The sequence below is a fragment of the Falco naumanni genome, chromosome 12 (genome assembly GCF_017639655.2).
Source record: "Falco naumanni isolate bFalNau1 chromosome 12, bFalNau1.pat, whole genome shotgun sequence".
Taxonomy (NCBI): domain Eukaryota; kingdom Metazoa; phylum Chordata; class Aves; order Falconiformes; family Falconidae; genus Falco; species Falco naumanni.
The window spans coordinates 1,664,872-1,691,721 of NC_054065.1; the positions used below are offsets into that span (position 1 = coordinate 1,664,872).

A 26,850-nucleotide genomic window follows, 5' to 3' on the forward strand; every position below is an offset into this window, starting at 1 on the left:
CTTGAGGTGTTTTTTGTAGTTATTGTACACAACAGCCAGGAAGAGAGACATGAAGATGTAAGTGTTGACAATGACAAAGGCAATGAAGAACAGGGCGTACCACGAGCTGAAGTCAAATGCTGGCATCCTAAAGAAGCAGAGAGATTGCTACATGTTAGGCAGACCAGCAGGAAAATAAAAGAAGCCATAAGAAAACAATCTTCCAGATGGATTTCCAAGTACTGTTTTCAAGAGGCAGATCAAACTTCCTAGATAACAGCCAAGCTAAAACCTGGATTAGTTCCTTTGGAAAACAGTTTTTTCCCCACTAGGTTTTCATCCTGTTTATCAGGCCCTGACTGAAGGGATACAGAAGAGAAAGCACAGACATGAAGCTTCTGTCAGCATGGCTAAATTTAAATGCAAAGTCTTGAGGTGATGCCTTAGTCAGAAGCTGGTTACTGGCTTTCCAGACCCTCACTGTGCTCAGATCTCCTCTTCTACTTAATCTAGGAAGACTAGAGGCATTTCTCAGTCTAAATGCCCAGGGCCCCTGTAACATTCCAGTTCTGTTCAGCACATTTCCAGTACAGGTGTGCCATTCCTGGCCTGCCCTTCCTCTTTGATGGCACCTTGACAATAAAAGCCGAAATGGGAACTCAGAACAAATAAGGATGTGAAACCCAACTCTCACATAAGCTTAACGCAGCTGTGAAAATTTTAAAAAGTCTGCCTAGAGAGCCCTGCAATTATGAAAGAAAAAGACATCTGATGATTAAATCACACCCCTCCTTCCCAGGAAAGGCTTTTAATCCAAAAGCGTGTGTGTTTGTCCCTCTAGTGCAGGGGTCCTCAAACTATGGCCCGCGGGCTGGATACGGCCCCCCAGGGTCCTCAATCCGCCCCCTGGTATTTACAGAACCCCCCGCCCTCCTCCGCCGCAGGCTGGGGGGGGGAAACCAAGCAGCCACAGATGGCTGCCTGCCACTTCATCCGCGCGCCGGCCCCCTGGTTAAAAAGTTTGAGGACCCCTGCTATAGTGTAAGCCTTCATTGGAAACTGGGTCACTTGGAAAGCAGGATTTTTAATACAGATTTTCTAGAAGTCTTCCTAACCTCAGATCCTGGTTCAGAGCCATTTATACAACAGATAGCTGAGAATTCACGAAACCCTCGCAGGCTGGACAAAGTAAGAGCCCTGTTGCCACTCTGAAATACCTTGTTGTGCAAGACACAGGACTGTTCTAACCAGAGATCCTGCCACTAGGAGCAGGGCACCAGCATTCACAACAGAAAGACTGCAAGCTCAGCATACTTACATGACATCCGGGCTATTTGCTGCCGTCACCAGCACATAGAGGTCAAACACAATTTCTAGGTAGTTTTTGAAATACGGCATACCTTCTGCTGTCTGGAGATTCCTAGAAGGAAAAGGACAGTCCAAAGTTAAGCACAGAGATCACATCGCACCACAGGAACTACACATATCAGCAGTGCTTGTATTCACTAGTAATCATTTGGAGTTGCCAGATTCTCTCCTGCCCGAAAGTATCACACACATTCTTCCCATCCAGCTCTGAGCAAAAGAAATATTCACACCTCTCACCAAACAGCTTCAAGGCCATGAGGGAGAACATGAGAAGGCTAAACATGAAGAGCAAGAAGACGTAGGTGATCTCTGGCAGTGTGTTGCGGATGCTGCGGAAGGCTCTCCGAATCTGCCAGGGAGAAAGGAAGTGTTTAGAGGCAAGGTGCTACTTGTCTTTCCCCCTTATCGACCCACCTGGATCACACACCTACACAGGGACAGGCAAGCAAAGTGGTTCCACAGGTACACTTCTGTCACAGGGCAGAAATTCTGACCCAGACATGCCAGCTCCGTTCTGCTAAAACCCGTGCAAGGGTATCAGCCCTTTCCTCCTCATTCCCCAGAGGAGATGCAACAAGGGCAGACCCTATCCACACACCACCACAAACTCGGCTAGCCGAGGGACAGAGGGCCCTGCCGCACTGCTGAGATGCTCTTGCTGCAGGGGACCGATCAGGGACAGAAGCCCATCACTTTAGGCCACAAAACACACACTCTGAGCCCAAGAGTTCAACTGCTCCCTGCCCCAGGCCTCCATACCACAACAGCTTATTCATTTCTAAGTCACGACCAGAACAGTCTTGGGCAGCAGGGCAAAGATCTCCCTGTGACAACAGGAATCAGAGTCCAAATCACCCATCTGGACTGCAAGTTCACCTTCCGTGAACAGCACAACACATGTGGTTGTTCACCTCTGAGACTTCCAGAAATAAGCAACCTGGTCCCTGACCTAGGGAGAAACAGTTTTCTTGTCTGCAGTACTGCTCATGCTGACACCTCCTGAGGACAGCACCTGACTCTGCTTGGAAACAGAAGCTGCTCCTCCCATACAGGCTGGACTAAACACAGCACACAGGCTGACCTTACAAGAAACATTCTTCCTTCTCCTTGCAGTCTTACGCTTTAAGCATGATCTTCCCTAAATAATCACAGCACCATGTTTGGTGAGAACCTCTAGTTCCAAGCATGCTCAGGGGTTTGGACAACAATAACCCAGCCCGTAGGTACAGGCAGAAGCCCTTTAGTGCTTTGCACAACACCCAAGCAGCACCAGTGTTAACGCACCCTTTTTTCTGTCTCAAATTATTGCTTCGGGTCACCTCTGAAAGAAACCTTCACTCACAGGAACCTGAATTCTGCCACTTCTGCACAAAAACCTTTCTACTAAATTCCCTGTATCTCAGAAAGCAGCAGGCTGTTTAAAAACAGGATCCTGCACCAGGGGTACATCCCACCAGGTCTCTTCCTTACCTGGCGACTCTCTGCAAAGTTGATCAGGAAGATGGGCCTCACAATTCTTGACCATCGAATGCTCCTCACATTGTATATCCTGAGAACCCCACATATGGTCAAGTCTGTTAGGGATAACTGTAGAAGAAAGAAGGAAAATTCCCAGAAGTAATGTCAGAGATGTGTCTAGATGGTGATGACAATAGGGTTATCTGATAGAAGACACGCACAGGTGACAGGTTCATGAGAACAGGTCCAACTGTTGGTTGATTTGACCAGGGCTCTTGTACATCAGGCTTGTTACCAGGAAAACAACAGGGGGAAAACGCCACCTCCGCATTGGCCACTTCAACCTTGGAGGCTCCCCTAGGCCTAACTCACCAGGATTGCAACCATGATGCAGATGTTCTTGGTATCCTTCCAGAAGACGTTGCGAAGGGTGACTTTTGCAAAATGTACCAGTCGGCCAAAGAACACCAGAAGGCACAACACCTCGACCAGTGAAGTGACCTGCAGAGAGAGAAGGGGCCCAAGTCAGGACAACTGAGAGTGGTGCTAGCCCTTTTCACACAGATGAGGATGTTCAGGCTGGGATACAGGCAGAGTCAGTATAAAAGTTTTTCCAGCAGGTTTTGCTGTCGACTGTTTCACGGGCTCATGTATCTGGCACTGAGCAATAGCTTCAGGCTTCCTTTTGTGAAATTCCCTGCTACAGGCAGGTTAAAGCCTGTAAATTTGTATTTGCTTAGCGCACCTCTCACAAACACACTAGTGCTGAATGAACAAAGGCTACAGAGAAGTCAGTCCTAAGGGCAGCACTCCACTTCTGCCTTCAGACATGAGGACTGGGCTCAGGTCACACAGAAGGCTGGAATTGTTCTGAGGTGCAGAAAAGCAACGTGACTTTTTCTGCAGTCACATCAGCCACTGCTGACAGCCACAATGGCTCCCATAGTCCCTGTGTAACTTCTATGCTCTTTTTTGTCCCCATTTCAGTAGAGCAAAGGTATAAACGGAAATATCAACCTCAATTATCTCCCAACACCTCTGACAACTAGTTTCAAGCAAGAAACCCTTGCTTGCTCTACCAAGCAATGCAATGCTGGCTGCATTGCTGCTCCTATGCTGAAAACTTACCAGGAAGGGGAGCGGATACACAGCAGGTTCTTCAAACACCGCAAGGGACAGGTTGAGAAAGATGAAGAAGTAGGTGGCTGTTCGCATAATCCAGTGGTTATAGAGATAATAAAGCCTGTAGAAAGAAGGCAGTGGCACCACAAATAAAGGCCTCAGTGCACATACCCATGCGCTTACCAAACGCATCTTGGAAGAACAGCGCACACTGTCCCAACGAGTCATGGAGGAAGAAGGGTAACAGCAGCACAATTTCTGCCAGCCAGGGATTTGGCAATTTGTTTCCTGGCCCTTTCTTATAGCATCATAGCCAATGGATGCCATACTCCCTTTCAGGGAGGAAAAAAATCCAGGAAGGTACAACACAGGTGTTCTCCAGTTCAGTTGAGGACTGCAACATGCAGATTTGCTAAAGCTGCTTCCTTTTTGTAATTACCTTGTTCCTTAATTTGAGTGTAAACTTCTGCTAAGCTCAGGTATCCACAGGACACACAAATTAAGTCTGATCAGTTATCTAGCATCCTTTTTTCTTTCAGGTTAAAAAGCAAAGAGATAAGAAGAGCCACCAAAGAGAAGTATGGACTTGCACAGCAAATTTTTTTTTTTTTTTTTTCATACACAGGTCAAGCAGCACTAACTCCTACAGCAGCAAAACCTCTGGTGAATGCTAGCAAAAACCATGAACATGTCCAGCTCAGCCTCCCACAGGAGGTTTCACACTATGGCATACAACAGTGGCTCCTTTAGGGAGATGTAGAGTAGCTCTATAGAGCATGTAGTTTCCCTGCCAATAAAAAAACCCTGCCAACATTGCCAAAGAGTCACCTCAGCTGCCAATTAACCACCTGCATAAACACTACAGGGCAGGCAATTACACAGATGACATGATATTATACCCTTAATTACACCATCAAGACACAACCATGTAAAAGCTAATAATTTCTATTAGTTATACTAAGCCTACTTGGGCAGGTGTCCTGGTTTTGGCTGGGAGAGAGTTAATTTTCTTCCTAGCAGCTGGTACAGTGCTGTGTTTTGGATTTAGTAGGAGAATAATGTTGATAACACAGTGATGTTTCAGTTGTTGCTAAGTAGCACCTGCTCTAAACCAAGGACTTTTCAGTTTCCCATGCTTGGCCAGCGAGGAGGTGCACAAGGAGCCGGGAGGGAGCGTAACCAGGACAGCTGAGCCGAAGGGCTATCCCATACCACAGAACGTCAGGCTCAGCATATGAACCGGGGTGGGGTGGGTGTGGGGGTGTGTGTGTCTGGCTGGGGCCTGCCGGTCGCTGCTTGGGGGCTGGCTGGGCATCAGTCAGCGTGGGGTGAGCAACTGTATTGTGCATCACTTGCTGCTTTTTTTCTTTTTCCCTTGTATTTTACTCCTCTCTCTCCATCTCCTCTTCATTACACTTACTATTGTTGTTGTTATTTTAATTATTAAATTGTTCTTATTTCAACCCACAGGTTTTACCTTTTTCTGACTCTCCTCCCCATCCCACCAAGGTGTCACTGAGTGAGCAAGGAGCTGTGTGGTACTTAGTTGCCAGCTAGGGTTAAACCACACCAAGATTATATGCACACACTCCGTTTTTTTCCAAATCAGACAGGCACCACAACTATGCAACGGCATGAACCTGCTCAAATCCTTTATAACAAACATACTTAACTATACTTGCATCTCCAAAATGTCCAAGAAACTTCATTAGCTAAGACACAAGAAGTAAGAGGGAAGGGTTTTGTGGGGAGGGCTACAGGACCCATTAATGCTCACCCACCGCTTTGCTGGCAGCCTGTTGTATCACCTTTCCTTTCTACACTAGCCACTTTCTCTTAAGTTTTACACGTGGCAGGCGTTTGCCTAAAGCAGCCCCAACCTGAAGGAAAAGTCACTTCTCTGAAGTTGCTCAGCCTCTTGCCAGCAACTAAAAGCAAAGAGAGTCACCACTGCAGGTAAAAACATTCTTGACTCGGGGCACTTATTGCCAATTAACATAACCTTTTAATTACTGCTGCCCCTAGCTAGCAGCAACCACCCTTTCTGAAGCACACCTGAGCAGAGGTGCCATACATTCCTTTGATTAGCCGAAGTTTTGGTGTTGCATTGGACTGGTGTCACCTGCTGCCAAGCCAACCTGTAACAGCTGCGATGGCCTGGGACAGGGCTGTTCTCCCACACAGGCCAGCTGTGCAGCCCCCTGCTACCGAGACCCTGCCTCTTACACCCAGCACAGCCACGCTCCAGCATGCCCTCCCAAGCTTGGTGAGGGCTGACCAAGCTTCCAAAACTCTTCATCCCCACAGAGCGCTGCAGCTTGAAAGTTTTTTTCTTTCCCTCCAACAAAACCCAGGGTTTTATTTCTTGTCCCATCCTCAACACACAGATGCACCGAGCCCCATTTAACACACGCACTTCAGTTTAAATCTAGTTCTTTGCATCCTGCCCACCCAACATTCTCAGCATCCAGCTGGAGGACCCGAGGTCTCCCGCCTTGCCCTTCGCCTTTTTGGGCTGTTGCTCTTTTGACACGGTTGCAGTGGGTTCTCCCCCGCCCAGCTTGAGACCAGCACAGAGCCCTGCTCCAAGGTGATGGCGCGGGTGTTTGCGGGCACGCAGAACTCCTTACCTGACTGCCTCTGGGGAGGTTTTAAAAGGGATATTTCTGTTGTACTGCGCATCAGAGACAAACGCTGCTGCCAGCAGGAGATCCTGTGGAAAAGGGAGAAGTGCAGCTGGTCAGTAGGTGCTGGAGCTTGAAACGAACTCCGAGCAGAACCCGAAGCGGCTCCCTTCGGAGCGCTTCTCGCCTCCGCAGCGTGCCCAGGGCTCGAGGGACGGCGCAGCTTCGCGGACCCCCCCCCTCCCGCCGGGCCACCCCGCTACCTGCGACGCCGCCTCCGCCATGGCGCGGGCAGACGCGCCCCGCGGCCCCGCCGCCTTTAGCGGCCCCGCCCCGGCGGAAGCGGGGGCGGCGCGAGCCGAGCGGCCGGGATGGCGCTGGAGGCGCTGCGGCCGCGGGCCGTGCGCTGGGCGCTGCTGGCCGCCTTCGCCGCCGGCGTGCTGGTGGGCTGGCAGGCGGGCCGGGCCCGCCGCCGCTTCCTCCGCTGGCGCCAGCGCCGCCTCCAGCGCCGCCTCGCCGCTGCCCAGCAGCAGCTGGAGGCGGCCTGAGCCCGGGGGAGCCGCGCTGCCGGGAGCCTTCTGCCCTCCCGGCCTTCCGGCTGTCCCCTCCGGCTGCCTCACCGGGTTTGGGAGGTCGGTGCAACCCTCCGGCTGTTCCCCTCCAGCAGCCTTGCCAGCTTTGGGAAGTCAGCGCGACCATCCGGTTGTCTCCTCCAGCAGCATCACCAGGTCTAGGAAGTCGGCGTGACCCTCCGGTTGCCCCCTCTAGCAGTCTCGCCAGGTTTGGGAGGTCAGCGCGACCCTCCAGTTGTCTCCTCGAGCAGCCTCGCCAGGTTTAGGAAGTCAACACCATCCTCTGGTTGTCCCCTCCAGGAGCCCCACCTGGGTGGACACTCTGTGAGCAGAACTGGCTTTGCCCCACACTGCCGTCGGAGCTGGTTTGAAAAGGGGTGGTGAAAGCAGCGTTGAAGCGCTGCTGGAAAAGGATGGCATCCGTGGAATGCTGGGGACTCTCTTCTGTCCTTTAGATGACAAGATCCTGAACTGTGGCAGACTTAACAACATACTGAGGATGCAGGAACGATGACACCAAACATACTTCTGTATTTCTCGAGGTTGTCTGTGTTGCCTTGCTTTAAGTCTGCTACAGAGATACGCTGCTCTGCCCTGGCCAAGGAGTGCTGCCGATACATTAAACTGGCAAAAAACGTGACACGATGTTCCTGGATGTGTTTGTTTCTCTGCAGGTGCTTGTAACGAGTGACAGATCTGTATGAAAGTTTGCACATGAAAAAAAGAACTGGGGACAATTAAGTGGTGAAATAGCTGCATGCATTGGTAGAATAAATGAGCAAATTACATGAAGGATGCTCGTGCTTTGGACTTTGAATTTCTTCTTGTGCTTTGGACAAGGAATTGCAGAGATAGCTGTAGTGTGTCCCTTCTTCCCCTCCCATTGCTAGCGTGTTCTGGAAGAGTATTTCCTTGCGCCTGACAGGATGTGCTCTTGCTTTGCTCTGGAGGATTTACTGCACGCTGGGCAGGCTGCTGGTTTTCAACTATATTGCTGAACTGTAGAAGTTCAAACAGTTTTAGGGAAAAAAACCAAACCTGCCTGGCACCCCTTAAGATCGCAAAGTGCACATTTGTAGCCCCATAAGCAGTCCTGTGGCTTTTTGGTAGAAACAAGGTTTCAGACCTTTGGAAGTTCCTTCAGTGCAAAGGCCAGGGAATGCAGTGTTGGGTGCTGCTGTTGACTGGACCACATGGTTCCAACTGCCCCAATTCTGCCTGAGCTGTAGTTGCCTTACCAGCGAAGTGCTGGTACCTTTTCATGGTGCATCTTTTGTTTTACATCTCGAGACTGGCCGGCTGTTAGGAATGGGGTTCTCGTACAGCTGTTGGGGCCGTGCCTGCATACAGGTGCCATTCTGTCGAGGCGGGGGGGACTACCAGTGAGCGGGAGGTGTGTGCTCCGGCGCGTTTTCCAGCAGAAGCCAGGGGTGATGCGCCACGGCTGCGGGGGCTGCCCAGGGGAGGGCCTGGCCGGCGGGCCAGGGCGCGGTGAGGCCCCGCTGGCTCCTACCCGCGGCCTACAGCAGGGCGCGGCGGGTGCCGCTGGCGGCCGGGCGGTGCCGAGCGCGGCCAGGCCGTGCCCGGCCCGGCCAGGGCTGGGCGATGCCTGGGGGCGGAGGCCGCGCAGCCCCCGGCTCCCCCTCGGGCGGGCGGCGGCGCCTGCGGCTCCGGGCGTGCCGCGCGCGCCGGAAGTGACGACATCTCGCAGCGCCGCCGCGCGCGGTGCTTAGGGGCTATGTCGGGGCGGCGGGACCGGGGCCCGCTGCAGCGGGTGCAGCGGCGGAGCCGGGAGCTGCAGGCGCAGGTACCGCGGCGGGCGGCCCGGCGGGGCCCGGGGCGCTGGGTCGGGCCGAGCTGAGCCGGCGGCTGCCGGTGCCCGTTCTGTGTTGCAGGTGCAGGCGCTGCGGGCGGAGAGCGCAGCCCCGGCCCCCGGGCGGCGGGAGGCCCTTCGGCAGAGGTGAGGCGGCGCCGCAGGGGTCCCCTCCCGCCGGAACTGCGGGGGCCCGGCCTTGGTCCCAGCCCCTGCCCCCGGCCTTCCCCTCTCTCTTTAGAAGCGCTCCGTGGCCAGGAGTCGCACAGCTTAACTCTGTGTTGTGGGAAGAACCAGCTCCTGGTGGCTCTGAGCAAAGCCCCGGCCAGATTCGCCGCTTCCCCGTCACCTTTGCAGCAGCAGAAGGAGCAGATGGTTCCCTGGGCGCCTTTCCGTTTTTCTCCTAATCGTACAGATCTCTTCCCTGCCCCTTCTCGCTTGTCTGTTTTCCAGAAGCCACAGGCCAGCTGCTTCCCAGTCCCGAAGGGCTGAGGAAGTTTTAAGTGGGTATTTGCCCATCACAGGTATCAGTCAGCTAAGTTGCCATTTGGGTGCACATTGGTATTTGTCAGGCTGTGTGCATGCAGGCAGGCAAAGTTCGGAGCATCTATATTGACACGTTTCAGTAAGCACGCGTGACTTGGGTCACACATTCTGAATTTTAAGAAAACACCCTCTGTCTTTCAATGCAGATGTATGCAGCTGAAGAAACTGGTGGATGAGAATACAAATGCTCTTTATGCTTTGAAAAAAGTAAGTATGGAGACAATTTGTTAATGGTTTTCTCCAAAATACGTCACCAAGAGTATTTAGAGAATACCAGCCTCCTTCGATTTTAGATTTCTCATGTCAAGAGCAGTGCCTAGCCCTGCACAATCCCCAACTGGGATCTCTGAGATCCATGTATATTATTTAAAGCACATTTTTAATGCTTTATGGTGTACAAGTTCCGTGCTTAAAATCTTTATCAACCCAATATGTTATAAAATAATGTTTATCAACCCAATGCATTGCATTGGAAGCAGGAAATGCAGATTTGAAATTTAGCTTGAAATTTTATCTTGGCAGAATGCAAGGGCAAGAAAGGTCTCACTAAACAGGGAGTGACAGTGGCCCAGGAAGGTGCGAGTTTGTAAGCCATGTCTGGAAAACTAACTTTCTAGGGGAACTTTAACTGTTTTACTTAAACTTTGATTCTTTGAGCAATTTGTTGTGTTCTTCTTTCTCAGGCTGATGAGCCTGCACCTGTGGGGAATTACAGTCAGAGGAAAGAAGAAGAAGAAAAGCTATTGCTAAAACTTTCTCAGCAGCTGCAGAAACTTGTTCTTGTCTTGGATCAAGATAATGTGACTACGAGTTACGTGGTGTAAGTAGCTTAAACAAATACAGTCTGTACTTTTGTAGATTTGTAGATGTACGGTTGGAAAGGACCCTGAAAAATTTTTAATCCATCCCCTTTATTGTCTTAACACATAGTTAAAAAAAAAGTGCTCCTGAGCCAGCTCTTACGGGCTTGTTTTCTTGATGCAGTCGTTAAGGACTCACTGGAGTTTTCAGAGGGTGTTGGTTAATGGCTGAAATACAATGTGGCGGTTGAGAGGAGAGGATGCAGTGTGGCCTGTAGGCTCAGGAAGGAAACACCATTGGAATTTTGGATTTTTTTCAGATCAGGACAGAGAGTAAAACACAGGAATGACAATTCTGTATCTGGATAACATCTTTGCAGAGAAGCCCATATTGCAAGGCTTTACAGAAATTTCGGGAAAATTTGTTAAAATAATAATTTTAAAAGTTTGATTTATTTTGTTTAGGGATCAGGAACATCAGAAAGATCCTCAAGCAGAAGATGAGAATGAAGAAGAGGAGGAGAGTGAAGATGAGGAAAGTAGTGAGGAGGAAGACAGTGAAGAAGCCGATGAGGATAAATTGTTGGATGATCCGAATGTTAAAGAATGTATTGCAGTTGGGAACTTTAATGCACAGCAGGAAGGAGATCTCACATTTATGGTAACTATGTCTCTGTAAAAGTTTTTTTACTGCAGATCATTCTGTATTAAGCAATAACTGTAATTAAATCCTGTTCTTCGGGATTCAGCCAGTTCCTTGTGGGATTCAGGAGAAATGGCTTTTCCTGGTGTACAGTTGGCTTAGTGGAGTCCAGTATCCTTTTGCCACCTTCTGTAGTGGCAGGGTCTGTCATGGTAGTCTTGTGATCTCTGTTGTAGGGAAAAATAAGCTTTTGTTTGTTTAATTGTGCCTGGAGCCCTTTTGAAATACTTGGTTGTCTTTTCTCTGTCTCTCTTTCTAATGGCAAAGAAAGGGGAAGTCCTGCTTATACATGACAAGAAGGCAGATGGCTGGTGGGTAGCCGAAAACTCGAAAGGGGAGAGAGGCCTCGTTCCTAGAACCTATCTTGCGGTCAGTCTTGTCTTGTTCTAGTCTCACCTCTGTTATTTTATATCTATTAATGATAATGTGTCTGCGTAAGATTGATCATAATGCTTACGTGGGGACACACAGTAGTGTTTTGCCAGTTGTTTGGAAATAATACTATGCCTGTATACATCTATGGAGATAGCTAGCAAAAGCAGTATTTTTGTGCCTTGTGAAGATGCGACATATAAATGCAGAGAAGTTTCTTGAATATGAAGGTCATAATCTTTTTCACTAAAGATCAGCTCTAAAGCTTCCAAGCTGCTGTGGACTAATTCGGGCTTTTCATAATTTATATGAAATGTGAATCCTCGTGAATGTTGGAGTATTTTGTAATTTGACGCGGAAGAACCTTCTAAAAATTGATTTTAAAGCTTTGTAACTTTATTTTCTTTTTTAGAGTTGCTTACACATGTTAGTTTATGTACTTACGCATGTATATATCCAGTGGTGGTGGACACTGAAGTGTGGGTGCACAGCTGGGATTGAGTGATCAGATGGAACAAAGCTTTTTGCAATGCAACTAAAGAACATGCTGAGTAGCTAGCTTTTTACTTCATGGTGCTGATGTATTTCTCTTTAAAAATCCCTTTGCAAATGCATTCTCTTGCTTACTTGTATTAATACTCCCAACCCCTTGCTGTAGCTGCGGAGCTAAGGGCAGTATTCTGCAGTTACAGTGCTATGGAGTAATACAGACAGAAAAATCTCCTCTTCTGAACTATTGAGATGTGCTATGGTTGGAGAAAGCATTTTTAAAAACAGAACTGTGAAGAAATCGAGCCCTTTGCCATTTTGAATCTGATTTACAGGTCCATAGTGAAGGTGGTGAAAGCCAAGCGCAAAGTGAAGAACACATAGAAGTGGTGGATGAAACAGCAAGTGGAACTGAAATTAAAAAAAGGTAAATGGAGTGATGTGAAAGCAAGTAAGTATAAAATGACTCTTCCTCCTTCAATCAGGCAGTTTTCTTACATTTCTGACAGTGAGAATACCTCACAAGGGTATTTGCTTGTTTAAATTTTTCTTTTCAGTACAGGAGTGCACTTGCTTTTTTTTTTTTTTTTTTTTTTTTTTCAGTCTGCAGGCACATTTTTACTTGAGCGGGTTTGTTGGGGAGTTTTGCTTTGGTCTGCCTTTTTTCCCCTCAAAATCAAAGAATGACTGGGTCATGAGACAGTCTAGCAGTTAGTCTTGGTGACTAGAAATACGTTGTTAGTAGTTTCTCAGATAGATACGGTTATTAAGCTGCTGCTATTTAAAAACTAATCAATATTTAGTGTTCAAATTTTTGTCCACATGAGGATGATATATTATAAAAAATAATTATTTTTCTTCCAGAACAGATTCTCACTGGAGTGCTGTAAGAAGAGCTGTCACGGAGGTAGGCGTATCTCTTACATAGCAGCTTCATTTACCGTCATGTTAATTATTTTGTAGACAAGGTTTGCCTTTTACCAAGTGCTGTTTCTCACATTGCAGGCCATTGGTTTTAAATGACTTTTTTTTTTTTTTTTTATATAGCAAGGAATACTATAGGAATGTTCTCCCATACTTTAGAAATGGGCTGCAGCCCAGCCTATGTGTCCAAATGAAGATGCAAATGAGATGTCTTTTGTTGTTTTGCCACAGTAGGGCTTTACCAGTTCTGTGCTGGGTGTGATTTTGTTCTGTAACTGACTGCTCTGCTGCAGCTTGGAAATGGAGGGGGAGTTTAACAAATTGGGTCTGGCTGGGTTCATACAGGAAACAGAGTAAAAGCTCCTGAGGGTGGGTGAAAGTAGCTTCAGGTGAGGAGAGGTGGCTGATGCCCTGGATCTCTGATACTTGTTGTGTGAGACTTCTAAATTAGGATAGAATTACATGTTAAGTAGCAGGAATACTAACATACTTTTTCTTTGTCTCTCTCTCCCCCCCATCTCCCCTGGCCCTCGCCCCCCTTGTCATTTTTTTAATAGAATGACACAGTAGAGGTACTGGCAGCCACAGGAGCAGTTCCTGCAGGATTCCGCCGATCCACACTTTTCCAGCTCTTAGAGAAAGGTAAGGTTTTCTCACAATAATTGCAGTGCAGATTTCTCGAGTGTCTGTGGTGAGTTCCTTATCCTGTTTACTAGCCTACTGGACTAAAATCAGTATTGCTTAATTATAGTTGGGTAATCTGTACAGGCTATATTTGACCTATCAAATGATGTATAAAAGGCTTTTTTTTTTCCTTTTTCAGTTAAGTTTTGATTTTTCTGCGTGAAATCCTGGCCATGGTGGCAATGACAAATTTCCTAATGATTTTAAAGATTTTCTTCTTTGCGAGATACTTCCTGTGGGTGTTGCAAAAAAGGATGCTTTTTTTTTTTTTTTAATCTTCCCTTTGTCTCAAAGGTCTTTTGGAATCTCTTTAAATATATTACACATTTCCTATCTTTTTGTTTAAAACTGTTTCAAATCAATAGTTGTTTCTGTTAATTAAATTACTGTGCTTGTGGAATGAAATGCTGCAGAATGCTTATGAATAGTAAAAGTACCCTTTTTGAAGGGTGCTTGTAGAAGATATCTCCATGGTTTTGTTTGGACCAGTCAAATATTCAAATGGACATCTGAATTTTGGGTGTTGTGGCAATAAAGATCATAAAAAAAAAAAAAAAAAGAAAAATAAAGTTTTAAAATTATTTTTGTTGTAGGCAATCAGTTTCGAGCAAGCTACTTTTTGCAGCCTGAGCTTACTCCATCACAGGTGGCTTTCAAAGACTTGGTGTGGAACTCTGAAAAAAATACTGTGAGTATTACTGGTAAGAAAGCTCTGATACTTTTGGCTTGAGAGAAATGTCAGGATCTCTAGATGCGAAATGCTGCAATATTGGTGGGTGGATACTGCTGTGGAACAGAGGATAGATTTCTATGTCAGTCCAGACTCCTTAGGCGGTAGATGTTATCACATGCTACTCTCTAATAGGCAAAAAATCAGTACAAGTCATCATGTTGGGTATTTTTTTAAGAATCATGTTTCGTCTTACATCTGTGGGTTCCTTCCCTGTCTGGGGTGAAACAGATCTGCATGGGTGACTAGTCTGAATCTTTATACCATAAACTTCTGCTAGGCACCGTGAAATCACGGAGTTAATTTGTCTTTCATTTTGGCTAGTGTTTATGCCTTCATTTGCCCATTTTTAGAATATTTCTTTCTTCTCAAACTTTGATAGGACCTTCTGTCTGTCATGCTAAAATGTCTGTAGCAATCTCCTTAGAAGAGAGCTAAAGGCTTATGAAGAAATTTTGGTGCTGCTGCTAATACTACACAAGCTTTGAGGTTAGAGGAATCTGGTCGAGTGAACATTACGCTTGGTCATCTCAGGAAATAAACACAAAATGTTACCACGTGTAGGAAGACCTTGTAGATTTAATCCTCCTTCTGTTTGTATTTCAGATTTATCCTAGACCAACTAGAGTATCCCTGATTGTAACTTTATGTAGCTGTAAAATGATTCCTCTCCCGGGACTCAGTATACAAGTTCTCAGTAGACATGTTCGGCTCTGTCTATTTGATGGCAATCGGGTAAGTTGTTTGGCTATCAAAAAAAGTCTGGATGAGGTGTGGATCTTTTCAGGATCTTTCACGCTCTGATTCCTCTGGTAGCCAACTCCTTCAGCTCCTCGCTCAGAGAGAGACACACACACAAAATCTGCCTCCCAGCCACTTAACTCTGTGCCCTCAGTGTCTCACTTGCAGTCGTGTGGGCCCCCAGTAACCTGTGGTCTGGCTAGTTGATGGCACCTAGATGTACACACACACATGCATTTGGAATAGAGAGCTCATTCACCCAGAAAAAGAGTTATAAATGCAGTTTAATGAGGAAACAGGGCAGACTGCACTGATCAGGTGCTGTGCTGGGCATGGCCAGACATGCATACTTATCCCTCTGTTTTCCCACCCTTGTTACTCCACAAAGCACCTTGATCCCTCCCTTTTTCTGCCTTTGGTTTCTCCCCTGAACATGCCTGTAGTAAGTCATGTGCAGTCCCAAAATGCCTTTCCCCTGCCTGCCAGCACCTTGTACCCCTAAGCAGTGACCCCTTTCAGTCTGTAAGGTGATCCAGCAAGCTGCTCCGGTTGACTTGTCACAACAGGGCTCACACCCAGGCCCTGGGGCTGACAGCTGTCCTGGGCAGCCCTGGGAGGGGCTGGGGTGGAAGCTCCATTTCTCCGAGTCCATAATTTCAGTTCCCCCACCTGCCATTGTGCCTCTTAGCGCCTTTAGGTTTGTGGAGATGAGTGTGTTCTGGGCTGATCTCCTGTGATGGGCCTGGGAGTAGCTGTTGTCAGGGTCATACCAAGATTCCTCCACTTGCTGTTGATCCTCTGTGTTCCTTTGTGTGTACATGTAGCGCATCTTTTCCATAACAGGGTCTAGCGCTGACGATCTGGCAGTTTTCGTTCAGCTGCGCTGAATGCTGTTGCGGGCGAGGGGACTGTTACTGGTGTATATGAAGCAAGAATGGCTGGAAAGTGCTCTGTGGCTTCAGGGAAAACTTCTGCTAGTCCTCTAAACTGAAGCCATCTGATAAAATTGAAGAGAAAGTGTAATTTCATTTGTTGTGTGCAGTGTTGGATTAATCAGGGATGGTACTGCATGTTCTTAAAGCTTAAAGCATAGCTTTCCAGAAACACTTGCCGTAGCTTTTTTCACCGCTGTCATGCTTCAGGTGCTGAGTAACATTCACACAGTGAGAGCTACGTGGCAACCTAAAAATCCTCAAACGTGGACCTTTTCTCCGAGGGTAGGTATCTTGCTCAGGAGGTGACATAGCCAAGTAACTGTCTGTTTACAGCCGCTTATTTACTGACATCCATTACTTCTGGTATTTGTGTTAGAAATAAAATGTACTGCAACCAAAATGAATATGCAGAAAAGACATGCTGAAGTGCGTGAATTCAAACTAAACTGAGTGTTTTAGCAAAAACACTTTGGAGAAAAGAGCTGGGGGGAAGGAAAAGTAGCAGAAGGGACTGGTGAGGCAGCCGGTGACACTGGTTAACTTTGAATCAGCATCAGGCGGACGCTACGCGGTGTATGTGGAGAAGGGAAGAGACTAGCCACTGTGCATGTGAGCTTTTGCTTTGATTTCATTTTAAAAAGAGCACATGCTTGGCCCCATGTTTCAGGTGCCATGCAGGGCCACGCTCACAGCAGTAATGTTGTCATCTTACCCCAGTCGTTGCTGTGTTCTTGTAAGGAATTAAGTGCTTTTTGACATCTAAAGTTCTTTAATGGCTTGTTAGCGCACACGGAAGTACCTTGGTAGCATAGTTGTGTTGTATGGCAAGATAAAGAGTAAGGGGAGCAAGGTTTCAACTGAAATTGGTTCTCTACCCTGATCTTGTTTTATATGCAATGGGATTGAGCCTGAGATCCTACATGAATGAGTGATTTGTTTGATGGCCTTTAAAAATTAGAGTTGTTTTTTTTTAATAGGTACATTCACTTTTCTTTTTTTTTTTTCCCTCCCCCACCCCTCTCCCTGTTTTAGGTAACGGGCATTTTACCCAGCTTGCTTGATGGCGACTGTTTTGTCAGGTCCAGCTCTCTGTCTTCAGACATTGGTATATTATTTGAACTTGGCATCACTTATCTTCGCCATGTAAGTGGGTAAAGTTGCAGTATAAATTGTTCCAAGCACAGATTTATAAAGTGGACCAGCTGTTCCAGTATTTGATGTTAAGCTGTAGGATCCCAGCAGCAAACTGTGAGATCCAAATGGAAATTTAGCTGAACATTTCTTGGCTTACTAAAAGATTGTCTGCCTTTTGGCTTCTGGGAGGGAGGAGAACGATGCTGGATTTTGGAACTGTTTAGAGAATAAAAGACTTCCTGACTGGTGGACATGAATGTACCTTTACAATGAAACAACTTCTGTTTGTTAAAGATCTCATGTAACGTGATCGCAAAGGACCAATTCCCTCTTCACTCCTTACATTGTTTTTCTATCTTTGTGATTTGTTTCAGACTACTGTGCTATATAGTTTGGAAACTAAAATTTTAACTGTTTAAATAGTATGGACTCTGGTTTGTAGCTGGAATTGATACAGGTATTTCCTATCCATCTAGGATATGCTTCTGAGAATTACAATGGGTAGTAACACGATAGATGGTAAAGCCCATAAGAACTACCGTAGTAGAAGGCAGTTGCATCCAGGAGCATAAGAAACAGTGTTATTTGGAGGATACAGTGGCTTTTCAGAACAGGCCACTGCTCTGGAAGGTCTCAGCTATTTTATCAACAAGACTGACTTGAGTCTCGCTGCCTCTTTCCGAACACTTACATTTTCGTTATGGTCACGATCTTCCTCAGTTGAATCTTGGCAGTCAAGTAAATCATGGGTGAAAGATGAAAAGCAGGGTAACCCAGAACAGCTAGTAAGCAGGGTGTTAAATGGTGGGCAGCAGAATCCTGAAAAGATGGAGCTAGAGAAGTTGCAAAGGGTACTGTTGCTGTATTTTATCTTTCACTAACACGGGTGTGAACTTAGTGTGCGAGAGTGTAGTGCCTGTGGTGGTGGGGAGGAGAGACCTGCCGGGAGCGTGGTGGGGTTGGAGAACTGTTGCTCAGGGGGCTGAGCAGAGCGTACATCTGTAGGGAGCTGGGCTGTGACAGTTGCAGTGATGAACAGCGTGTTGGTGGGCAGTGGTTCAGAGCCCTAATGGGACAAAATTGCCCTCCTCACGCTAATCTGAGTAGTCAAGGTTAGGCGAAGTTGTCTGCTTCTGTTTATGGAGTAAGTTTAAATGAAAGCTGAAGTGTTTACAAGTTCCTACCTGCTGTTACTGGTGCTTTTGGGGTCTGGAGGCGGATGGGCTGGCACACAGGATCAGCTCCCATTCCCGGGCACTGTCTCTGGTACTGCAAATAAAACCTTCTGATGCGCAGGGTCTCTGGCTTGGAAACTGATGACTCTGGAATCAGATGGGTAAATCCTCTGGACAAACTTCTTCCTGTCCTTTTTTCTGTCCTGCACTCTTTAGAGCATCAGTGCAGCTTTGGGTGCTTTTACATTTTGTATCTGTGCATTTCTTCTCTTTCAGGAGCCTGATATACTTGGGTTTCCCTTGTGTCAAACTTAAATGTGTGTCTCTTGGCTTTATAAATCCTCATGTCTTAAATATGTTCATAGATGATCACCTTCAGCATAACTGTGTGTGCTGTTTGGTAAACATCTTCAAACACCTGTGAATGTGACACAGTGTTTGCTTACCGCTAATCTGGGGCTTTTACCATTTTTACAATTTTTGTGTGATTATCCTAAACAATTGTTTGTGGTTCAGTTACTCATTCTGGTTTACCTGCTCAAATTATTGACGTTTCTCTTTTTTTCTAGTCAACAGGTGAAAGAGGAGAGCTAAGCTGTGGCTGGGCATTTCTGAAACTTTTTACTTCTGATGGAATGCCTGTTCCTTCCAAGTACATTTACTATGTTTTCCTTCTCTCTTTCTCTCTGTGAATTAACATATGTATTTATATGCATATATTTTAGGCCAGGAGTTCATATTTCATACTTACACACCAAGAGGGGCAGGTGTAACCCAGACTAAAGCGCAGGTTGTACTGGGTCTTTCAGTGAGAATGCCAGTCCTGCTTCCACACCCGGTGTACGTTCTACCAAGTTTGTGTGGGAAAAGTGCTCCCTGTGCCCAACATTCAGGTTTGAAATGTTGCAAGTTAGTGTGTGTTGAAAAATATTATTCAGGAATGTTAAAACTATGGAAAAGCCTGAGTTAATAGGGAGTTTTTTAATGTTCTGTTTATATAAAATAGAATCATTACCCAAACTGAAGGTGGCAGCGTCCTTTTTGATTCCGGCTCTTCCTGACGTGCACTTTATATCCATTTCACATGTAAAAATTAGGAGATTGGTTTCCAAGACTAAGCAGCTAAGAATTGTGAATTTATCTCTTACCTCACTCGGAGAGTGTGAATAAGCTTATGTTTTGCAGTTGATTTTATGATTAGTTCATGGGTCCAACTATCATTAAATAATAATGAAATTAAGTATTTCTATTTTATTAAATGTAGGAAAGCTTTTTATTAATTTACAGAATTATTCAGTGTAGATAAGACTTGTGATACTTTGGTTTTTACCAAATATATATAGATATGTATGTGTATTCTGAATATACTTGGATTACAGGGCAAAAAAAAATACCCACGGGAGACCTCTACTGCTCTATAAGTCTCTAAATCTCTTCTAAATGTAATCTCTAATGTTATTTTTCTGTTTCATTAATTAAATTTGGTGTCTACAGAGTGAAATGCCATGCTTCCTGCAACAGTGACTTACTCTTGACAGAGCTGAGATTAGCTTATTCTTCAATGTTTTAAATTTTCCATTTCTAGAATGTACTATGTAAGCAATGACTCCTTAAAAAAAAAACATTTTAGTGAAACAACTGCTAAATTTCATATAAGAAAAATACTGGGGTCATGTGGAAAAAAATCAATGTTGCTAATTTCTTTTAAAATAATGAACTACTTTCCTGATATAATACGAATCTATCATTTGAGATTTGGCTACTTAATTAGGCGTAGTCATTTCACATAAAATACTAGTCATAACATCAAGCACCGTGTCAGTTTTTTATTTGAAATAGCAGGCAGCTTGCTTCCTCAGAAAACGGTTGTGCTGTTGTTGCGTATCCTTTTATCTTTTTATTTTCACTGTGTTGCTTTTCTTTCACAGGATGCATGAGCTGCTATTAAACGGTGGTACTCCCTACGAGAGAGGCATTGAGGTTGACCCATCGATATCAAGAAGAGGTGTGTTTCTCCTAAACATTATAAAACTAGAACGGTATCACAAATGTTACACCGATTTTACAACCTGCTCTCGTTATCTCCCGTTAGCACGCAGTCACCACAGCCTGGTTTGGTTTTGTTTTGATGCCCTCCTGAAACACAGTTTTGTGTGTTCTTATTTTGCACAAGAGAACTGGCTGGTGGGATTCGGAACCATCTGCCAGTGCTGATGTTTCTGTAATATCCAGCATTTGCAGGTTGAAGGTTAGTTCTGAGAAATGGATTCAGTTATTTCCTTAACTGCACTTAACAGTTCGTGGCTGTGGGCTGACGGATGGTACAAGGCTCAGCAGTTACACTGGTCTAAAGAGTTCCCAAGCCAGCCTGTTCAAGTCCCGTATCACTTGCGCGTAAGATCCACGTGTGCATAAATATGCTACAGAACATCTGTACTGGGTCTTCCCTGTGGGCTTGAATAAAGCTTCCCCAAGCGTTGGTTCAGATGATAGACCACTTGTGTTTTAAATAAGGGTGGCCATGGCTTTCCTCCAGAAGCTGTAAAAATACCTGTTTGCCAGTGACACATGCTGCGAGCAACGGGAGGCCTTTACCATTTGGACGCTTACCTCTGCGTTACTCCGGGCATATCATGACTCCACCATACTACAGAGAGGCAATAGCTTATGTTCAACCAAATGTTGATAGAGCTGATGAATCTTCAGACGTGCAGTTCCTCCTGGTTTTTAGACTATCCTTAAACCATTACAGTTTTAGTAAAACATCTCGTGCCAAATTTAAATGCCCATTCTTGTAATACAATTCCTAATGTTCTTTCCAAATGATTGATTTCATAGTGAGTATTTCTTTCTTCAGCAGGCAGTGGGGTTTTTCATCAGTTTATGGCACTCAGGAAACAGCCTGTGCTTCTAGTGAAACTGAGGTCACTAAGCGTGCAGTCAAAAGCCATCCTGAAGTAAGTATTCGTGTGTGCTGCCGTAAACTGGAAGAGTATTTCACATAGCCTCGAATGGTCCCAGAGATCTAAAGTATTCCCCTTCCCTGGAGCACTGGCCATGGAAAAAACAGAGGGTCGTGTTCCCGGCTTATCATACTTGATCTCTGTTTGATGCTCAGAGCTATTTTGTTGAAAACAAAGTCTTTAGGTAAGATTAAGAACTGCGACGGCAGGAGTCTGTATCCAGGTATGCTGTATCAATGTATGCCTTCAAAAGTTGTGATGGGTTCGTGGAGATGACAGTATGAGCTAATGAATAATATCTGTGAAGCTGTCATTACCCGCAGGTTTTACTGAATGTTTCATAGGAGCAGTTTTCAATAAAAATCTCAACCGCGTGTTCTTTATTTTCCCAATAGTTTGCTTCCAGAAACGTTACTTGGCAGTATGTGCTACATCCATCTCTTGATATTTTATCGACAAATGCTTGGTGATGCCCTCCTGAAAGACAGAATAAGCATACAAAGCGCAGGTAAGAATTGCCGTTGCGGAGAATTACTCCGTATGGAGAGTGTGTTGGAGAAAGATCAGGTTCATAAAGAGAGTTACTCTCTCCAGAGTCTCCCTTTTGTAAGAGAAAGCAGGCGGCTGCAGGAGCAACTCTCCCAGCTGCAGGGTGTGTAGAATTTTGTTCCTTGGTAGTGCTGCCATTGTCCGACCATCTCACAAGGTGAGGAAGTCATGCTGCCTGTGTAGAGGATTTCAGTGTGTTTAATTTTCACTCTGCAGGTGTTGTGGGGACAAACAGAAAGCTGTTGTCCCTGTAGACAAAAGGGAACAGCCTCTTGCTGTGAGTACCACCGCTCGGTGTGTTTGCATTTCAAACTAGTAATACTTCAGCCCGCATCTGATGCCTTACCCTGTTTGACATCACGTAGCAGAATGCAAACCCCACCGGAATAGTTTTGTTTTCCACACAGTAGGAATGAAGGGCTTTCAGTGAAATTCCCATTTTAAAAAAGCCTGTGCAGGTAGGTAGAGTTATTTCTAAATAAATACAAATAAATGGAAAGCCAATAAAGGTAAAGGATTATTTGGAAGATAAATGTTTCCTTTTCACCACCCATAGGATGAGAAATTAGGCATGCATACAGGTTTACTCATTAATTTCTAGTGTCTGCATGCTCTCTGAGTTACAGAAGAGATTAGGCAGATGTTTCTGTCATTGAGGCTAAGTAATCCTCTTTTTTTTTTTTTTTTTCGTTATTTACTTATTGACTAATGCAGCAGGAAGAGACAGAACTCTGGAAGAGTTCTGGTTTTAGAACTCAGTATCTTGCTCTGATTTTGTAACTGTCTTAGTCCTTCCACATCTTTCTTTCAACAGCCTTCAACAGAACTGTAATAGTTTATAGTCTCCTCCATTTTAATATCAATTTGAAATATGGAAAAATTACATTTCTTAACTGTACTACAGGTGAATTTGTACACCAATACAATATATATTGGTACTGCAAAGTTGCTTTCTTGTGTTTTCTCCCTTTTCTTCTCCAGACTGAATTATGCATTGTCTGTTCCTATGGCAAATAAATTTGCATGTGCACTTACGAGCATTTTTAACTTACATTCTTTAGCCATACTTAGGCACCTGAATTACAGGTTTGTCTTTCAGAGGTGCTCAGAACTTTAACTTCCTTCCTGATTTTCTTGAGCTTTAATACACATTCTGCGTATATGGACTTCGGTATCTGGAAGGCAGACCCTTCTAGAAATTGATGCTTTATTTAATAAACCGACCACAGAGAAATGAAACTGCCTAGTTTTTAAAGGCCAGTTAGGAACTGTCACCCTTACTTGATTTGATCTTTATAATGTAGGACAATAGATAAGGCTAATGACCTCTCCTGGAGATAAATTGCATCCATTTGGATTCAGGCCTCATTTGAAATGATTTAAAGGCTTTCCCCCAGGGTTTCAGAAGTTGTTCTGTTAGCCAGTTTCTGCTTTTTACTAGCATAACGGGAGATTTTTCTTATTTCAAAACCAGCTAACAGGTAGCTTAAAATGCCGGTTATATTCCACAAAAGCAATCGGTTCTGGCTTGCTTCCATGTTTTATTATCGGTAAATTATTAATGTTTACTAAACTTTCCATCAACTCGCACATAAAGAGACAAGTGTAAAATCACAAGACAACCAGAATTCCATTGTGTGTCACTTGTAGCGCTCTTGTAGTCTTATCCACAATCTCACTAACTAAAATAACGACGGGACCACCGCGCCGCTGGGGTCAAGGCGTGCTGCCCTTCCTAGGAGCGAGCGCTGGTTCCTGCGGTCCCAGCGAGGCATTGCTGCCCTGCCCCCACAGTTCTGACACACCAGCCTGTTCGGCTGCACCAAGAGCGCTGGCCCCAGCAGCTGAGGCGGGGGGCAGGCGGGAGGCCTAGGCGCTTTGGGGATGTGCCCCGTTTGGTACGTTTACTCTGTCACCTGTTACCCAGCTGCCTTAAGACCGCACACAACGTGAGCCAGATTAAGGTAGAATGAAAGCGTGTTTCCTCGTAACATCCAAACCAAGCAGCACAATTTCAGACGTTTATTAAAAAGACAGGTGCAAAAAGGAGGAAAACCACCTCAGTCTACCTGTATGTGAAGCCAGGCAGGTCTCCTGCTTGCTGGCTTCTCCTAAAAACCCAGCAGTTGTGTTTTGTCTGTCGCTGTCAGGGTAACTGTCTCTCAGCCATTCAGTTTGCTGCAGTCAGAGAATGCAGTTGATAGAGAGCTCTTCTGCCTTCCCTGCTGCTCCGGAGTACCATTGCAGCTAATTTTCCCTTTGAAATTACCTGAGGGGAGGGGATGTGCTGAACAGCTTGATGTGTTGATGCCCTGAAAACCATCCTGTTTCTTCCTTAGCCTTTGAGCGTGTGTGTTTTCTGTTTCAGATGTAATCTGTAGTCCTATTTTAGCAACTTTCCCTCAACTCGTGGATCAGCCAGACCTGATGGATGCACTTCGGGTATGTTATCTATGCAGCGTTCAATTGCATCTGTTGTGTCAGGATTTCCAGATAGTTTGCAGAATTTGAGTTTGGGTTTGGTTTTTTTTTTTTTTTTTTTTTTCTTAATGGCATGAAAAGATAACTTTTCTGCTGTTTGGTTTTCCATTTAACTGTTTCAAGTACATACAGCTCTTGTGTCTTAGCGCCTGCAAAACTGCAAGAGAAGGCTCGAGTACGTTCCGAAGGGATGCAGAGACACGAACTGGCTAGTTTGAGTGCCGCTAGCCATGCAGCCACAGCAGGAGCGTGCTCGGGTGGGTTAGTGCCAGGGAGGAGTGGGGAGTGCGAGGGAAGTGGGACTGTGGCAGGAGCTGTGGGACTGCAGGAGAGATTTTTGCAGCTAAAAATGGAATTGCTTTAGATCTCCACCATCCCAGTCTGATTTGACATTTCACTTCATTTTAGAGCGCTTGGGCAGATAGAGAAAGAACGTTGAAGAGATCCGAGAAGGTAAAAAATCAGAGTTTTTTATTTGGCATACATTCAATCTAAGTTGAACAAGAAGCTTTCTGTCAGTGTTATTGCTAGTTAACTCTCGCTGTACATTTATTTAGAAAATGTAGATATGCTAAATGCAGTTCTTAACGTTTCTTTACCCATATTTATACCAGTAAGCTAGGAGGAGTATGAAGTTAACTTGTAACCCTTTGTCTCTGCGTTTGTGTATGGTTGTTAGCGGGGAACCTGTGGCAGGTTCATACCCGAAGCGTGGCTCCCTTGCACGAGGTGCTTCCAGTACTTGACTGGTAAAAACTTTCCACTGATACAACAGGGGCCGTGTATGTTCACAGAATAATCTCTCCTCCTCCAGCCTCTGAGCTCCAGACCTCCATCAGTCTGCCTGAAAAAGACCTCTGAATTCTGCAAGTCTCCCTACCTCAGACAGATGTAACCTCCACCCAGTTTTGGTGTGTAGACAGCTAGGAACAGAATTGCCCATGTCACCAGGCTTACCCTACCTTGGTCCTACCGCCTGTTCTCTGGACAAAGAGAAGCTGTAGGTAACGGAACGGGAAAGGCACTGGCTCTTGATCCAAGGCACTTCATTTCTTGGGAGCAGCAGCAGGGCATCTCATTCACTGTGCGTGCTACTGAGTAGAGAGGCGAGAGGATCTCCTCGTTTGTGCAAACAAAACAAAATGCTGTTGAGTCAGAATTGCTTTTTCAGGGTCATTTATCCAAAACGAAAGCCGATCTACTCAAAGAATTAGTAACTCCTTGGTATCCCAGAACCATCCAGTTTTACCTGATCTGTCATGTGCCACTCCCGTGGTAGGATTGCTGCCTGGTGAATTCTTACTCCTTCTTGCACGGCTGTGTGACTTGTTAGCTTAGCTGCTAAATCTGCTGCTGAGGCGTTCAGTGCCACTCATAGCGCTCACATTTCTGGAAGAGTCTTGGTGATCAGGTTTTCCAGGAGGCAGCGTGTTGCATCTGCCCTCCTTGCATGAAGGGTTTTTTCTAGTGTGCGTGTGGGAAATGAGGCGCGTGGATCTTGTCTAGTTACAGCGTTGGGATCTTTCAGTGTTTGATCGCTGACCGGGCTGCTGCTTAGTCTGAGTTTTTCAAACTAGGTCTTTACAGGGGAGGGCGTAATTCTTGCCATGCACAAAACGTCCTATGAAAGCTGGAAATAACAGTACGTACGGTGTGGCCTTGCCTCCCGCCAGGAGCCACGTGCTGCGAGGAGTGTGGGATCATTCCAACTCTGCCTGGGGCAGTAGAGAAACAAGTGGAGTTCGGGCTTCCAAGGCGGGGAGGATGTGGCACTACCCTGGCAGTCTCTGTGCGTGCAGAGGCTTGGGGAACAGTCGTCGCATGCCGGTGTTCTTGGGAAGAAATACAAAACCCCCGGGAACAAAGGGCTCTCAGTGGCTGTTTCATGGCACCCAGCAGGGTTTGGCTGCGTATCGCTGCTCTTTGTCGTTTGGAAAAGTAAGTTGGCTGGAGAGCGGATTTGTTGATCTGTGGGTTATGTAGTGTACTCCGCGGTGGTGAGTCCAAGGCCCGGCTGGCCAGCCGACGCTTATTTAGGAAGGTCAGATCTTTTCCCGTTGTAATCCTGGGAACCGGGGGTTAGCTGAATGTTTTCTTCTTTGATCTTTTCCCCCCCTGTGCACGATACTTCTGGAGGAGTGCTTGGCAACGCCATGTATTTGAACTGAAGTACTTTCAAATCCTCTTCTCTGCAGAGAGATGGAGAATTTCTGAAATCGCTGTTTGTCCTGGTGTACCACAACTCTGTCTTCCCTCTCCTCCAGTCCACTCTCCTCCCCGACCACAAGTGGGCTGAGGAAGAGTCTGAAGCATCTCGCTGGAGAGTGATTGCTGACTTTCTGAAAAAGAGCCAAGAGAATAATGGTGCACTTCACTACCTGCTGTCATCAGAAAACACTCACAAAGCCTTTGATATCTCAGAGCTGACTTATGATTTCTTAAGAGAAGTGAGGGAAAACAATCCTGGAGTCTGAATGGATTACAGAAGAACAATTCAGGCTCTATACAAATAGGGTAACAATGTAAACGAATTCTCAGCAGAGTGAAACTGCGTACTGTCTGAATTGTAAAGAATATTTTAACACATATAAAAACGTTTTGAGACACTAAAATTTTTTTATCGGTTTAACTAATGGAAATTGTGTTTTAAATGTTTGGCTTTGCAGTCTTAGACAAGGCTATGTTGTC

General features: G+C 45.7%; 2 protein-coding genes across 5 annotated transcripts in view; one reads left to right on the plus strand and one right to left on the minus strand.

The window, feature by feature from the left end:
* The window catches only part of BUB1 (BUB1 mitotic checkpoint serine/threonine kinase), a 33,837-nt gene extending 26,961 nt beyond the window's left edge, over nt 1-6,876 (minus strand). Inside the window, exons 1-8 of the mRNA XM_040611808.1 lie at nt 6,815-6,876; nt 6,558-6,640; nt 3,934-4,048; nt 3,178-3,306; nt 2,818-2,934; nt 1,578-1,696; nt 1,298-1,399; nt 1-127 (exon numbers count right to left, since the gene is read on the minus strand). Of these exons, the coding sequence (XP_040467742.1) occupies nt 1-127; nt 1,298-1,399; nt 1,578-1,696; nt 2,818-2,934; nt 3,178-3,306; nt 3,934-4,048; nt 6,558-6,640; nt 6,815-6,835 (813 nt within the window). The 5' untranslated portion in view covers nt 6,836-6,876. The remainder of the gene's footprint in view (nt 128-1,297; nt 1,400-1,577; nt 1,697-2,817; nt 2,935-3,177; nt 3,307-3,933; nt 4,049-6,557; nt 6,641-6,814) is intronic.
* Nucleotides 6,877-8,835: 1,959 nt separating this feature from the next.
* On the plus strand, nt 8,836-26,791 carry NPHP1 (nephrocystin 1). Of its 4 annotated transcripts, none has more exons than XM_040611767.1 (20): nt 8,836-8,930; nt 9,019-9,083; nt 9,629-9,689; nt 10,166-10,302; nt 10,748-10,943; nt 11,253-11,354; nt 12,182-12,273; nt 12,711-12,753; nt 13,328-13,412; nt 14,048-14,142; nt 14,791-14,919; nt 16,068-16,142; nt 16,893-17,003; nt 18,739-18,821; nt 20,098-20,174; nt 21,027-21,126; nt 21,528-21,640; nt 24,050-24,123; nt 24,571-24,615; nt 26,358-26,791. In XM_040611767.1, the coding sequence occupies exons 1-20, from the start codon at nt 8,862-8,864 to the stop codon at nt 26,634-26,636; spliced, it is 2,031 nt and encodes a 676-aa protein (XP_040467701.1). In that variant the 5' UTR covers nt 8,836-8,861; the 3' UTR covers nt 26,637-26,791. The 4 variants fall into 4 exon arrangements, with proteins under 4 accessions (XP_040467701.1, XP_040467703.1, XP_040467702.1 ...); XM_040611769.1 differs by having other exon boundaries at nt 8,841-8,930; nt 26,427-26,791; XM_040611768.1 differs by having other exon boundaries at nt 8,841-8,930; nt 21,030-21,126.
* The last annotated feature ends 59 nt before the right edge of the window (nt 26,792-26,850 follow it).